General features: G+C 40.5%; 1 protein-coding gene across 2 annotated transcripts in view; it reads right to left on the bottom strand.

The window, feature by feature from the left end:
* Positions 1-254: 254 nt before the first annotated feature.
* The window catches only part of MED23 (mediator complex subunit 23), a 96,270-nt gene continuing 79,866 nt past the window's right edge, over positions 255-16,658 (bottom strand). For both annotated transcript variants that reach the window (XM_040350438.1, XM_040350437.1), the window contains 7 exons: positions 16,420-16,656; positions 14,296-14,461; positions 10,092-10,164; positions 6,606-6,820; positions 3,804-3,924; positions 2,649-2,780; positions 255-1,050 (listed from right to left, as the gene is read on the bottom strand). In XM_040350438.1, coding sequence (XP_040206372.1) covers positions 877-1,050; positions 2,649-2,780; positions 3,804-3,924; positions 6,606-6,820; positions 10,092-10,164; positions 14,296-14,461; positions 16,420-16,656 — 1,118 coding nt within the window. In that variant the 3' untranslated portion in view covers positions 255-876. The remainder of the gene's footprint in view (positions 1,051-2,648; positions 2,781-3,803; positions 3,925-6,605; positions 6,821-10,091; positions 10,165-14,295; positions 14,462-16,419; positions 16,657-16,658) is intronic.

The raw sequence follows: 16,658 nt of genomic DNA on the forward strand, positions 1-16,658 counted from the left end.
TTGTACTAAAATCTGACCGTTCGTACGCTCCTTTTGACAATTGTTGTCCAACTTTCGGCAAAATGTTGGATGACAGGCTAGTCAATTTTCAGTGGACAAAAGTTGGTTGTCAGATTATCTGATGGTCAGTACACAAGTCCGTCACACCAAAGTTAAAAGTACAAACACGCATGCTCGGAAGCGATGCTCACCAAACATGAAATTAGCAGAAGGGGCCCAATCGGTGGCGCTCAAGAGCTGAAATTCCTCGTAGTACGCCACTATGTTCGTGTTTGTTGCACGGAAATTGTGTACCATTAGTATGGAAGACAAGATCCAGGCACACGCCCTTAAGACAAAAATCAGATGCCCGTTTGGCAAACAATTGGATCGTGTGTACGAGGCTTAACTCTGACCTTTGTAACAAACAATTTTTGGGTTTACATCGTCACAAGTTTCAAAGACATACATTTTAGTATTAGGTCATACAAACTATACAACAAAAACAGACAGATTTTGTAGGAAAAGCACATATATACACAGACACAGTGTGTTCTTGATGCATGGTTTACAAGTACAAAAAGTACAGGTCAAAATGTTCTGAAAGAAATCAATAGTTCTCTATCCAGATGCCAGCAGATAGAAAGTAGTGAAATTGTGTATCGGAATCAAATAAAAAAACAGTGTGCACGGTATAAGAGTCCAAACTTCCATGCACCCGTTAGCTGAGTGTTACCTTACCTAATCATTAAAGTAAAACACACAACTCACAATAGTTTTCTGGTAGCAAAAGGTTAAAAAAAAAAAACTGCCAAAAATGTCAAAGCCACAAAACAAAATTTCCGATCCATTTCATGACTTTCCTTAAATTCAGGGAAAAAAATATTACTGGCTTTTTCACTGTGCAACAGGCATAGTAACGTTAACAGGCACTTGGCTGGTCTGGGGGGCTGGAGATCCACTGTTCACTGGCTGGGGAGGTGCAGCAACGGGTTCCTGTATGGAGATGTGAGTAATGAACCGCAAGCGTAATTTTAAAGCGGGTCGTAGATTGAAGATGATCTTTTCCACCTAAAGAAAGGAGGCAGGGTTAGGCGAGATATACTTTAAAATTAGTCATTATTAAAAAACAATATTTTAATTTCATACTCTGCTCATTAGATACAGCCAGCTTAAAGTGGCTTAAAGTAAACCCACTTTTACTAAATCATCTTCTCCCCTCTGTACTATTATAACATGCATGCCTCTGTAGTGTAAAAAAAACAAAACAAAAAAAAAAAACAGCCGATCTGTACCTGTACAAGCTCCACTCCGGGCGCTCAGTTGACTCCTCTCTTCAGCTCACAGCTGCAGTGGGTGGGGCCGAGAGAGAGCGCCGACAATCAGCTGAGCGATGGGAGCCGCGCTTATACATGTACAGATCGGCTGATTTTTTTACATTACACAGGCACAGATGTTATAATGGCACAGAGGGGATAAGACGATTTACTAACAGATAGAAGAGCAGCAGGAGTGCGTGTGTGTGCGCGTGTGTGATGACACTGGTACACTGACCACGGTGTCAGGGCTCAGCAGCCATGATTATCGTGGTCAATTTGCAGAAGGGAGGGTATGGCCAGGCAGGATCAGCCAGGTATTTTAGGGTATGCAGGGGGCCAAATTACACAGCAAAAGCTCTGTGCTGTATAACATGCTTTTTTAAGGGAACAGGATCATTTTTTTTGGGGGGTTAAACGCTTTGACTGTGCCACTTTTTAGCATGAGTTATGCAGTGATGATAGAGTTACTTTAACAATCACCAGTCTGTTGCCAATGGGATTCCTATGGCCTAGCAGGTTTCTGAGCTAGGAAACCTTAACCACTTCAATACCGACACTTTTACCTCCCTCCTGCCCAGGGCAATTTTTGTCTTTCAGCGCTGTCGCATTTTGAATGACAATTGCGCAGTCATGGAACACAGTACCCAATATAAATATATATTTTTTAAATTGGAGACATATAGAGCTTTTTTTGGTGGTATTTAATCACCACTGGCTTTTTTATTTTTTGCTAAAAATTTGAAAAAATAAACAAACAAGCGTTTTTCTTAGCTTATGTTATTAAATTTGACAAATACGTACATTTTTCTTCTTCACTGATGTGCGCTGATGAGGTGGCACAAATGATGCAGCACTGATGGGCAATGATAGGGGACACTGATAATCAGTGTAAAGAATGTACTTACTGTGCCCTGTCAGCTATCTGGTTATCAGCTCTCTTTTCCTCACAGACACAGCATGTGAATAAAGGACTGCCAATAACCATCAAGTCTGTTTACCATGTGATCAGCTGTGTCCAATCACAGCTGGTCACATGCAAACAGCTACTGCGATTGGCCTCTTATAGCGATCAGTTGTGTCCAAAGGACACAGAGCAGGCCCGATGCTCATCCCAAGAAGCGAGTGGGAGGCACAATTCTGCGAGGAAGTCAATGGCATGCCCTTTCAGAACTGGAGAGTCGCGCTGTAGCTGTCTTTCAACTATAGAACGTTAGGGAAGTGGTTAATTTCTCCTTTGTAAAGTCTAAAAGTTCTCGGTTTATAATCTTACGGACAATAACCGTAAAATAATACAGAAGAAACATCCTATGCTTCTTGCCATATCCAAATACAAAACAGAACTCTACTTACTTGGTCTTTAATGCTGTCTCCAGTGAACATATATTTCATGTGATATAGGAAGTCGCAGATGGGTTCAACGAAATTCAGGTGCTCGCTACACTGATCTACATTCAGCAGCATCTCATAAAACGCCACGCCAATCTACAGTAGAATAAAGAAAACACATTTTATGAAACAGTATAGACATAATTTTCTCTTTTTCACAAACCAAGATTTTCAGCTATGAGGTTCAATAAAAAAATAGTAATTCTGTGATTTACACTATATAGTCAAGTCAACTCAAGTATGACTTAATTATATAAAACAGTAATTAAAATTATTCAAGCTTCAAGTGTAAAGAGAATCAGGAAGGTTCCCTCTCACAGTGGGAGTTCTCAAAGTTCCCTCTCTACACCACCACAAGCAAAGACCAATCTACTAGCCTTTGTTACCCTGAAAAAAAAAAAAAATGTAAATAAATATATTATATATATATATATATATATATATATATATATATATATATATATATATATATATATATATATATATATATATATAATTAGAGAATCTCGTCCCTTTAAAGAATTTTATACAGCACAGTGCTTGTGCTGTGTAATTTTGCCCCCTGTATCACCTAAAAACCTGGCTGCTGCCTGTTCACTTCCTGGATTTATACAGACACACGCCTCCAGCTCTGCAGCTCTCAATGGCCCTCTTATGACTCACCCCCTCCCTTTTCAGGAAATTTAGAGAGAGAGCTGTGCACGATATCATAAGCCTAGGCTTTTTACCAGACAAGAAACAGGAAGTGGGCTGTATAAGATGTTTACTGGCAGAAAAAAAAAGTTTTACTATCCAAAGTTAAAACAACAAGGGCAGGTGGATAGATAAAAATATATTGAAAATAAAATGAATAAAAAATAAATAAAAAAAATCAATGTACAGTCACCTTTAGGTGTCCCCCTACAGGCCGATATATGTACAGCAAGAAGACGGAACATCATAAGATTTAATTATAAGTTTGAATGGCAGCTTCTAAAGATTCCGCCGATGGATGTGATATGTTAGCCTTAGTGTATTCAACTAATGACTGTACACAGTTTCAGGTGTTTCCAGCCTTCTCTTATTACCTAAAACAACATTTGCATTAGTGCCTTATGTGGACAAACAAAAGGCCATTACCTCTATCATGCACCTTGTCCGTTCTTGCTGAAACCGCTGAAGGAATGGCCCTATCAAATGGTAGACATAGAGCAACTGATACTCCGTTTTCACAATGGGTATGAGAACTTCTGGGAGGAACCTGAAAAAAAAAAAAGACCCACAGTAAATGATTGTGCGGAAAGTTTAACAGAACAAGATGAAGCAAATTCAGATTTGTCAAGGAGCAAATTAGTTTGTGAACATATAGTTGAATACTAAAACAGTCCACCTGCCTAGTAAGCTGGTCGATCCTTTATTTAAAGTGTTTGTAAAGGCTATGCTTTTTAACAATACTTAAAGAAAATAAGGGGGGAACCTTGCGCCAAACAATAAAACAATTCAAATATCCATAGCTGCTCCCCAAAAACAATGAGAAAACACTGTGCAATTTGAAAAATGGGTGGTAGGGGGGCGCAGTGTGAACAGAATACGACCATATGACATGGAATAAAGTGACAAAAGCAAATAAAGTGCAAAATTTGGCAATTGATACCCAACTAGAAACAAATACTATAGACCATATATGAAGAAATCAGTGCAAGTATAAAGTGCAATATAACGAGTGAATAAAATTGTATAACATAGAAAAGGTCCATATGAATGAGGATAGTTTGCATGAATTAGGAGAGGTGATCACCGCTGATAAACTGAAGGAACTGTACGGCCTCTACAAGCAGTCCACAGTTGGGAACATGAATATAGCTTTGAGTTTCTCTTAGCCCAAATGGAGCGCACGTCAGCTTGGACATGAGCCCAGCGGTGATCACCTCTCGTAATTCATGCAAACTATCCCCAGTGCCAGGCTAAGGCACCTACAAACGTAAGCAGGGACCCCGCTTTATATTTCGGTGTATTTTTAAATAAAACAGCATTGCGCTAGGGATTGTCTTTGTTTCCTTATGAGAGAATTTGAAGGAGAGGATTCATTCCAATAACTAAGGGTTCCTATTCGGATACCCCTACAGCGCTTTAGACCATCTTTTTAAATAAAGAGGCCAGCCATCAGGTGAGCAGCTTTCATATCTGAGCACTTTTGGTGCTGTATGGTGAAGGATTCCCTTTCTGCCATCAAGATTTCAGTCACCACTAAATTTTTCACTATGGACTTTCTGTTATACAATTTTATTCACTCGTTTATCTGAATATTGCACTTTATCCTTGCACTGATAAATTCATATATGGTCTATGGTATTTGTTTCTAGTTCGGTATCAATTACCCGATTTTGCACTTGTTACTTTATTCCATGTCATATGGTTGTATAGAGAAGGCACATATCACACAGCGCCCCCTACCACCCATTTTTTTATAAATACTTGCCTGCTTTGTACAATGGTATTGCACAGAGTGACCCAAACCGCCTCTTCTGGGGTCCCACGTTGGCTCTCTAGGCTCCTCCTCTTCACTGTGTGCCACCATAGTAAGCTGCTTCCTATGATGGAAAACCTTCAGGCTCGACCCCGAAATACCATCCATCCATTGAAACACACAGCGTGGCTCGGCCTTGCTCCCCACTCTCTGCCATTTTACATATTCAAGACAAAAAATTCTCAAAACTGAACTCCAGACCTCCCTGCAGTCTTGCACAGTTGTACACGCTCCTCTCCCGTAATAAATATGCTTAGTAAGATTTCAGTGCAGTGTTGTGAGCCTCTCTGTGTGCATTCGAAAGCTGAAGCAAGCATGAACGAGCTAACTTGTCTGGCTGAAGGACTTCCAGCATCATCTAACCCTTTCTTTTTTAGTCTGACTGTCCCCGTCTACCCCTTTTATTCATTGGATGTCAGAAACCATAGAGGCTCAGCATCACACGTGGGAGTTAAATCCGATGACCTGCAAGCAAATACAGTCTGTCTAGAAAACACTCAACTCCTCTAAATTGACAGCCATCTATAAAGACATTTTGATTTTTGCAAGACATAGGCTACAGCTGGCATTAGGGCTGAGAACCCTTGAGAGTAGTACTACGGAAGGGTGCTGTGATTAGGGAGATAGGAACAGCTCCCTGCCAGTTCTTCCAACAATCTGCCTGCATTGCATGCATGACATAATTAGGTCCAAAATCAGGTAATGAAAGCAGAAAAAAGCTGAAGCCTGGCAGCCTGCCATCCTTGTCATTTAAACATACAGAAAAAAGTTTGAATACTGTTAAAAAACCAAGTGAAACGCAAATAGAGTTTTTGTTGTGAGCTATGAGGGCAAATTGATTGACAGTATATGAAGATGGAGAGGTTAAGGATGGCTTTTACTACTATATAAGAAATATATGAAGATATTCATAGTCTGCTTTGTAGAGGTAGCTAATGTGGTACCTCTGCCCAGACACCGTACAACATTTGCTGACTGGAACATCAAAGACTAAGAAGGCCAATTCCACCGGAACCCTCCCTCATTATTCATCTTTCCCAGTGGAAGGTCCAAGACTCACAGGAATCGGGTTTAAGAACTACGAGAGTCATTCCCCCTGGAAGTAGACTGGTTATGGATAACAGCATTGAATCTGTGGGGCATAGTGCACAAAAATCACAGAGAGATGGATTTTTTTTTTTTTTTTACAGCAGCTGTCTATTATTATTATAATTATTAATTCAAATTGTAGATGAAACAGAGGAGAAACATACATTAAATCAATTTCATTTTCAAACTTAACATATAGGTTTGATTGTGATCATAAAGATTTTGCAACATTCATTTTCCCTTTAAAACCTCCACTTCTGTGTCACTTTCATCACAGTCTGTATTTCACAATCAAGCATAGTGACGACAGCAGAACTTGTACATACTTTGGAATGAGTGACAGTTGCCCAATGCTTGAATGGTGCCACACAGCATGCGCCAGAGCCAGTGTGTAACTGCAGTTCATTTCCGAGTAGGACTTGTGACAGGCAGTGAAATCAAACAACTGGAAAGGATAACCGACCCACTCGGTCTCTGAGGTCAGGCTTGGACTCTGGAGCACGCTAACAATGCGGTCGTGCAGAACTATCCAGTAGGGTTCCTAAAAAGAAAAAAAAAGAAAAAAAAAAACAACATTTAATAATCCAATGCTTTTACCATACTAAAAATGTGAAATGAAAATAAGATTTCATTTTTTTTTCTTTAAATCAGCTATTTTTTAAATTGGCTATTAAATGCACTATTCTCATTGTTTTATACCATCACTACACTGCCACATAATAACTGACAAACAGCAGAGCTCAGTTGAAGCTTGAACAAATATATACAGCGCTCTGTTACACATTACTACTCACTTTCCAACAGGGAAGAAGTCACATGAAGCGACGAAACGCATTAGGGCGGGGCTTAGTGACATCACGTCACCAAGAAGGAGCGACTTTGATACTGGAAATTTTTGATGCTATGATCTTTTCCCTTAAAGGGGGCATGCATCTGCATATGTAATTACTTTGGGGCAGATCCACAAAAGAATTCCGCCGGTGTATCTATTGATACACCAGCGTAATTTTAAATTTCCCGCGTCGTATCTTTGTTTTGTATCTACAAAACAAGATACGACGGCATCTCGGGTCGATCCGACAGGCGTACGTCTTAGTACGCCGTCGGATCTAAGATGCAATTTTTCGGCGGCCGCTAGGTGGCGTTTCCGTCGAATTCTGCATCGAGTATGCAAAATTAGCTAGTTACGGCGATCCACGAACGTACGTCCGGCGCATTTTTTTACGTCGTTTGCGTTCGGCTTTTTCCGGCGTATATTTAAAGCTACTGTTATGAGGCATACTCAATGTTAAGTATGGCCGTCGTTCCCGTCTCGCATTTTGAATTTTTTACGTCGTTTGCGCAAGTCGTTCGCGAATAGGGATTTGCGTAGAATGACGTCACCGTCGTGAGCATTGGCTTGTTCCGGGTTAATTTCGAGCATGCGCACTGGGATACCCCCACAAACAGCGCATCCGCAGTTAATGTCGGGTCACAACGTATTTACATAAAACACGCCCCCATCACAGAGATTTGAATGCCGCGCCATTACGCCGCCAAAGATACACTACGCCGCCGTAACTTACGGCGCTGATTCTTTGTGGATTTGAAGAAAAAAAAAGTAAGTTACAGCGGCGTAGTGTATCTTAAATACGCTACGCCCGGCGGATAAATGCCCCGCTGTACGTGGATCTGCCCCTTTGTTTTTAAGTTGGTGCACTACTGTGGATAAGTGCACAAACATTGTAAGTGCATTTTATGAAGGTTTAAAAAACATTTAAATGTTTTTTTTTTTTTACTTTCAATAAATTTTTATTGACATTTGAGATAGGATTACAGTCAAGTTATAAGCTTTTCCTTGGTACATAAAGCCCCTAGGGGCCGATCAAAACAATTTGCAATTGGAACATGGAACATGTCATTACAGTTAAAACAGTAAAAGATAAATCCTGGGGGGGTAAGTCAGAATATAGTAGTTCTGCTCGGTAGGCCATACAATGCAGGCTCACTAAAAATTATCGAGGCCTGTGGAGGCATAGCCATGTGTATAGGCACTCAGATTCGAAGGTAATCAGGAGCTCAAACCCTCGACACCCCTAAAGGGAACCCGCTGTGTCAAGGGGAAGGCTCCCAACTCCTACATCCCACCTCCCCCCCCCACCCTCTCACTAATGAGGGAAAGAGGCTTACTAAGAGCTGGGAGAGACCTAAAGAATATCCCCCCTTTATAATACTAAAGTGAAGTTGCACATAAAAAGGGAAAAAAAAAACAAAAACAAGCAACAAAACATACTTTAAGTATAATATTACTGTAGACCATAACCCCAAAATGATCGCTCAGGTAATAAGACAAGAGTATTCAGAACCAAAGGGATAGCAAAATAAAGGTAATTAGGTAGGAAAGAAAAGAAAGAGAAGGAGGGGGCAGGGAAGGTAGGGTGAGTGAGAAGCCTTAGTTTAATCAAAAAAGCAGCTAGACTCGGTTACCTGCGGGGACTAGAGGAATACCAATATATTCCGCCCATGGAGTCCATGTTTCAAGAAACGTCTCTGAGGTATTAGCCAGTATGCTAGATAGTTTTTCTTGGGTCATGATCCAGGAAATTTTCTGCTTGACAGCCGAGACTAATGGTCTAGGTTGTTTCCAGGATTTGGCAATGGTAATTTTTGTACCCAGTAGAATAAAGTGCACCAGTTTTTGTGTTGATTTGGCTAGGCGTGGAGGTTGGGCATTTAGGAGGGCCACTTCGGGGGTCATAGGAATCCGGCTACCTGTCACCTTGTGTAGCATATTAAAAATAATTCTCCAGAAGGAGCGGATCCTAGGACATTCCCACCATATGTGAGACATAGTGCCCCGTAGCTGACATCCCCTAAAGCACTGGGGGTCCCCACCGGGATACATGGCAGCCAATCTGGAGGGTGTGAGATACCATCTGGTGATGACTTTTACACTAGCCTCCATCAAGGATGTTCCCTGAATCCCTTGGAATGAACTAAAGAATGCTTTATGCCAAGATTCTTGGCTAATGCTTACCTGGAGGTCTGCTTCCCAGGCCTCCATATAAGACGTTTTGGTTGTTGGATGAGTGAGGGCCGAGTAGATCGTCGAGATACCTCCTCTCCGCTCCACAGCCTGATTGCACCAGATCTCATATGGGGTAAAGTCAGGGGGTAAGGGCTTAGACCTCCAGACTGTGTGGAGGAATTTTGTAATCTGTTGGAAGTGGGCCCTCTCCGATTCAGGGAGTTTCAGGGTATGAGTGCAGTAAGCCAGGGAGATCGGTCCACTAGAAGTGAAATACTGTCCTATCCGGTACAGCCCCTTGTCCATCCACCACTTAAACTCCGAAGATTGTAATCCGGGAGGGAAATCAGGGTTGTTAAAAATATGGGCTAAAGGACGGGTGCATGAAGTTAAATGTTTTTTTTTTTAAGCGATAAAACACTGTGGTTTCAATGCCTTTTGAGTTACTGCGACAGTGGAGAGCTTACTTGTTCCACCAGATAAATATAAAGAGCCCTGGAGAGATCAATCTGAATACAGAATTGGTGATTTGGAGCAACCATTATTGACCCATTAAAGGGAGCAGATGAAAATAGATAAATAAATGCAATAAAAAGATACTGTAAATAACCAAAATTTCCCATATTGCAAACATCTGCCCACACAGAAAAGTACAAGAAAAATGGCCACTATGCCAGGCATCCCCCTTTGTGTGCACGTGCCTCCTGCTTTCAAGCAGATTTCTGTCCATTAAATACATCTGTAAATCAACACAGATGTGAAATTGGAAATATAAAAAGAAATCTTTATTATGCACTTCACTCACTGGCAGAGCTGTGATAATGAGTCCAATTGCATTCATCCAAGCTGTTATATTTTCTCTTGGCACAAGTGGCTGGCTATAAACAAGAGGAAAGAAAAAATAGGAATAGTCAATAAAAAAATCAGACAGTGTTTTATGAGATGTAATGAGATGGCAGCGCGTGTTTACACAATTCATTCTGCATGTTTATTCTACTTGTCATGGAAAACTAAACTCCAGGCAAACAGATAAACACATCATTAAAATATACATATGCGAGGATCCCTGGCATTGCTTGAGTGCACCAAGTTACCCAGCTGTGTAAAATCCCCTTGTTGCCAGTAAATTGGCTTTTCCAAAATACCTCAAATTGAGCATGTGATTCTGCATGCTACGGATTGCCATTTCACCACATTAACCACCTGAGCTCTGGAAGGTTTTACCGCCTTCACGACACGCCATTTTTTGCACGGTTATAGAACACAGTACACAAATGGGATTTATGTCATTTTTTTCCACATAGACCTTCCTTTTGGCAGTATTTGATCACCACTGGGTTTTTAAAAACAATTATGTTATAAAAAAAAAAAACTAAAATCAGCTACAACCTTAATAGATTTGTAAGCTGCAATATACAACATTTTTGTTTTTAGGGTTTAGGTATGCTTTAAGAATAATATCCTCATTTTCTATTAAACGAAATAAGCTTGGTGACTGATGTTGCCTCCAATTAGATGCATTTATCTGTTCCTCTACAAGTATATTACTCAGTTACCATACGCGTTAGGCTTCCTTTAATGCCTGCAAACACATGTAATGGGCAACAAGCACAAGACTGCAGACGTTAATTAGAAGACACCCTCATCTTCCTACTTCTATGTCTATAGAGGGGATTATAGCCCTTTAAAGGGGTTGTAAAGGTAAAAAAAAAAAAAAATCCCTAAATATCTTCCTTTACCTTAGTGCAGTCCTCCTTCACTTACCTCATCCTTCCATTTTGCTTTTAATTGTCCTTATTTCTTCCGAAAAATCCTCACTTCAGGACGCCCACTAACACACAGCTCCTTTCTCTATCTGCAAAGTAGAGAGCGTCTTGACCTTCCTGCTCGCCCCCTCCCACCTCAAGAGGCTTTCTCCACACCAGGTAGAAAGCCTCGCATTACGGTGTGGAGTTACAGACAGAACAGGAAGTGAGGATTTCTCAGAAGAAATAAGGACATTTAAAAGCAAAATCAAAGGATGAGGTAGGTGAAGGAGGACTGCACTAAGGTAAAGGAATCCATTTAGAATTGTTTTTACCTTTACAACCCCTTTAAGTGCACTTGCAGCAACACAGTACTTTTTTCATTTGCAACGTTAAATTTTCAGTAATCCTCGCACTGAGAAGACACGAGTAGCCCCCAAACTCTTGTCCTCAAAACTAACTGTTAACGCAAATAAAATAAAAAAAAACAGCATCACAGGCAGTACTTAAAGTGGCTGTAAACGCTTAAATATACCCAGAGATTAAACAAATCCTCCTGCATAAGTTATATCCGTCTATCTGCAGTCTTCTCTTCATGCATTCAAAGTGTTGCATTTATAAAGCTTGTCTGAGAGTTCAAAAAAAGGTGGAGAGCTGAAATTACACTCTGTGGAGCTCAGTGAGAGCCGATTGGAGGAAAGAGACCCCCCTTCACACAGCACACAGAAACAGAGCCGAGGCTGTCAATCTGTCTGAAGATACCTCTTCTGTCACCATTTTTCTCTTGGTGTCAGAAAACCGTGTCAGAAGTGACTCATGCTGATAGAGGAACAAAGCTGAAGACAGAAATTACACTTGGTGCTCTGGATTGAGATAAGTACACACTATAGACGGATATGCTTTGTTCATATATCATGTCTGAGGTTTACAGCTATTTTAAAGCAGTTCTTGTGTCTGAAAATAAAATCAACAGCTACAAATACTGTAGCTGCCGACTTTTAATAAAAGAATACTAATCTGTCCAGGGGTCCAGCGCTGTCCTAACCCAAACCGACTCTTCACCGGGTTTTGGGGGGCACCAGCATATTTACTGGGGGCATCCGGCTGCTCACTGTGCACATACGAGCCACGCTATGCTTTGTGAATGGTCCCACAACCTTTTGGGACCTGCTCCCCACCCCCCCCCAAAAAAAAGTGTCAAAAATAGAAGGGGGCGAGGCATAAAGTGGAACTTCCCCTTTAGGGTGAAATTTCACTTTAAGCGTGTTACTATGTTCTGAAATTTTTTCAACCTCTTGTTGGTCCTCTACGTGATTCTGTACACTCCTGTAGCTTGCAGAATACACATTATGGGGCACTTTCGCATTCACAAAACTGCAAAGATCTAGAAGGCTGTGTGCAAGTTTTAACATAGCTTGCCATTTCTTAGTACAGGTTTAGGGTTATTCTTATAGGCACAATAAACTGCCTTTTGGAATTTGAATCACAATGGCATAGATCTATACTTTGAAAAAAAAAAAAAAAAAAAAAAAAAGAAACAAAAGTGTATTATTTCTATATCCAAGAATGCACAAATCTAAACAAACTAAAATACGGATTTAGTTTACTTTCTCTTCACAACTTTGATGTGCCACCCATCTATTGGCATCAGGAAGATGGTTTAACAGATAGGGACCTGTATTCTTTAATATAAAGCATAACTGACAATAATAAATTCAACTGCTTTTTTTTTTTTTTTTTGTTACTGTACACAATTCGATTTCTGCACTAGAGATTTTAGGCAAAGGGAACGTGAACCCTCCATGCACTTTATTTACAGTCACAGACGGGGTGATACAGATGCCTATATTAATGAACAGATGTGACATCTTCCAGAAGCATCATGGGAGATTGTCGTCAGGTTCTCTTCCTCCTAAGAATTACTCATTTAGATTGTTCCCTAATGTGAGCACTAGAACGGAACCACAGCATTGCCAGTAATTAGAAGATATTTCCAGAAACACCACAACTATAATATAAAGGGGTGTCTGCAGTTTTATTTCTTGGTCTCAACCACATTTTCATACAGTCACAATGGTGGGGAAAGATCTTTTTTAAAGCGCAAAAAAAGGAACATGAAGCAGGAAAACTGCTTTGTGTAGCATTATCATCAATTCAGATACCAAGAGAGGCAACTGTAGAGATGTGCATCACTATAGGACATATATAAAAAGGGCCTTAAAAAAATTCAATCTATGCTTGCAATTACTGGAGGCTTATGCATGCATCTCAGTAGTGCAAATACCAGGAATAAAATGGACCAGAGGGATCAACAGTTGCAAAATGTTATGAAATGTCGCCTCTTCTGAAGCCAAGGAGAAAGTAAACCTAAAGAAATCAATCTCACAAGATGTATCTGGAAAGCACAATCTTTGGCACTTTTGGGTCTGTTGCTGGTTTAACTATGCGACTGTGCACTGATTACTTTTTGAAAACTAATGATGAAATACTTGAAAAAAAAAAGTATTACATAGTCAAAGCTTACCGTATATACTAGAGTATAAGCCGACCCGAATATAAGCCGAGGCACCCAATTTTACCACAAAAAACTGGGAAAACGTATTGACTTGAGTATAAGTTGAGGGTGTCCATCTGCATGTCTCACTGTGCCCATGACTAGACTGACATTTAACATGGGACTTTATGGAAGGGGTGCCCGGGGGAAAGAAAAAAAAAAAAAAAAATCGGTGCTCCCCAGCCGCAAGTCCCCTAGACAACGAACTTTGCACACTTGTAGAGGAGAAATGGGGCTACATGTGTGCTATGACCAGCCGATACCGGGTCCCCAAAGTCACCGGAGAAATTACCATTTAACATAGGAGTCTATGGAAGGGGTGCCCGGCTTCGAAAAATCGGTCCCCCCCGGCTGTAGGTCCCCTGGACAATAAACTTTGCACACGTGTAGAGGAAGAGTGGGGCTACAAGTGCCGGGCCTCCAAAGTCCGGGAGATCAGGCGCAAAAAGGTGACTCGAGTATAAGCCGAGGGGGGCATTTTCAGCACACAAAAAAATGTGCTGAAAAACTTGGCTTATACTCGAGTATATACAGTAAGTGTTTTTTGGCTCCTATGGTATCTGCATTAAAAAGACTGGAACTGTCTATGACAAGACAACTTTGGACTCTTGGCATTCAAATGTTTTATTTTATTTTCCTATGCAGAGAAGCTTTGGTATGAAATGGTCAACGAAAAAGTAAAAAACATAACATGGGCACGTTTACCATACCTTCTTAGAACGACATTGAGGAGTGCGTTACCAACTTCTTTCCCTGGAACAGCCAAAGCCATGAGCTCAACGCAAGTGACGTGAAGGGCATGAGCTGCTGGATTAGGGAACTCATTGAATCTCCAATCGCAGTTTGGAAATGGGCCAGGAGATTTTCCTGCCATAGGTGACCAACGTTAAGGAAAAGATAAACAGTATCCTCCAAAAAGACCACCACAGAATTAAATCCGTAATAAACTCAAAAGAAAAAAAAAATTATATATTGCAGCTTACCAATCATTAGATTTGGTGGCTGCATTTGTTTTCTATCTTTAGGCTTTTTTTCTTATCCGTTTTTGCCTGGGGATCTGGCAAGTAACACACCTTCTGTATTAGCAAGTACCCCAATCTGGATGGAGAAGCCATAGAGACAGACACCTTGGGACAGCAGCAGTGTCAGTCTGGCAGGGAGGGGAGTGCTATAACTGAACCGGATGTCCAGATCACACTTTATAAGCAGTTACAGCAACAGTTTTTTTTTTGGGGGGGAGGTAACCATTTTACATAAATAAAAGCTGAATATTATAAGCTCACCTGTCAGTGGTACAATCATTGCAAACCAGATTTACAGGCAGCCAGATCACCAGGTGAAAATAAGGGAGGGGAAGCCTAAAAGAAAACCAATGCAGACACATCTAAGAAAAAAAGACTAATGCAAACTCGCCTAAAAACTTAAGCTGCAATAGAATAAATGTTTGCTTTTGTGGTTAATAGTGCTTAAAAACATCATATCACTTTAACGTCTATTAAATAGGTTTGTTCAAATAGTATATCAAAAGACAAACCTGTAGTTTGACACCTATGCTTGTTTTTCTGAGTCACAACTCGCCTTTCAATTAACCTGGTAAAACATTGGTATGATAAAACTACAGTTTGTGTATGAAAGAGAGTGTGCGTATATATCATATACACACACATATATAGATGTTAAGGTGTAGTGATATTTTATAAACGTCATTTTATTTATAAAGGCATGTTATATGTATGTACATTGGAGTAATTTTTAATTGTTACATATGTGGATTAGGTCCAGTTTGGTAGCGATGTACGCCGACGACTAAACTGCTCCTCCGATCTCAGGGCAAGTTTATGGTTTTGCTCAAGTTCATAATAATTTAATGGCCATTGTATAATCTCCTGTAAACTAATCCTGCAATTTATATTCTCTTAAAGCAGTAGTAAACTCTGCTTTTTCACTTTTACCTACAGGTAAACTTATAATAAAGCTTACCTGTAGGTACAACGAATGGTGTACGTTTAAAATATATTCACATGTTTTACAGCCCGTGACATCACTGGCGCAAGCACACTGCGCTCTGAATGAAGGACACACGATGTGCTGTCAATCTAGAGCACTGTGCCGCGACCGTGATTCCTGTGCACATGAGCAGGAGTGAGGTTCATTGCAGCTCTGCCATTCAAATGGCTGGAGCCCGTGAATTCTTAAGGAAAACCAATTGAAGATGGAATCTCTGGCAGCGGCCGCTGGAGCAAACAGTTTTACGAAAAAGTCTTTCATAATTGTACTAGTATGCGATGCATACTAGCACATTGTGCCATTAACTTGCAGGGAGACTAGAATTTGTTTTCTCATTTCAGGACTTAACTACCGCTGTAACATTCAACAAGGGTGTTGAACAGTGCAAGTAAAAAAAAAACAAAAAACTCTTTAATGTGGAACTTTAGTCAATACGTTTTATTTGCGTTGAATAGAGTAGGGAAAGGCTAGAAAAATGCTTTAAAGCCTATACTACGGTCTTTGGCCCTTATGAGAAGATTCATCCTAACTTTGTGCAGAGAAACCCAAAATATGTTGACAATTTCCAGCATAGAAAGCAAGGTAAATCTCCTAGTGGGGGCTCCTTTTCCAATGACGTGCCCTCACTTTGAGGAGATCTCTTGCTTTTTGTCCTTCTGGATAAGTGAGGGAAAATTGCCCCAACAGAGACACATACAGGCAGCCACACAAACCTGACCCGGAGAAAAGACAGTAAGCCAACAATGTAATATCTTTGTCTAAAACAAGCTTATAAAAAATGCAAGGCTTTTTGGCAGAAAAAAAAAAAAAGACACAAAAAAGGATATTATCAACCAGTCGACCAATCAGTTTGCAGTAGTAGGTGTCGTCTGGGATCCAGGGATTGTCCTCCCGTGCATTCATGCCATATTTGAGATACAATTCACTCAGGCACCACCCCGGAGGCCGGTTATCCTTCAAAGAGCCAATTATGGAGTGGACCAATTTGCGCTTCAAGTTTGTTCGATCTCGAAGGTGGACTTCGTAGTAGTGCAGTGTGTTGTACAAGTAGGTGACCGGTCGATCT

The sequence above is a fragment of the Rana temporaria genome, chromosome 4, assembly GCF_905171775.1.
Source record: "Rana temporaria chromosome 4, aRanTem1.1, whole genome shotgun sequence".
Taxonomy (NCBI): Eukaryota; Metazoa; Chordata; class Amphibia; order Anura; family Ranidae; genus Rana; species Rana temporaria.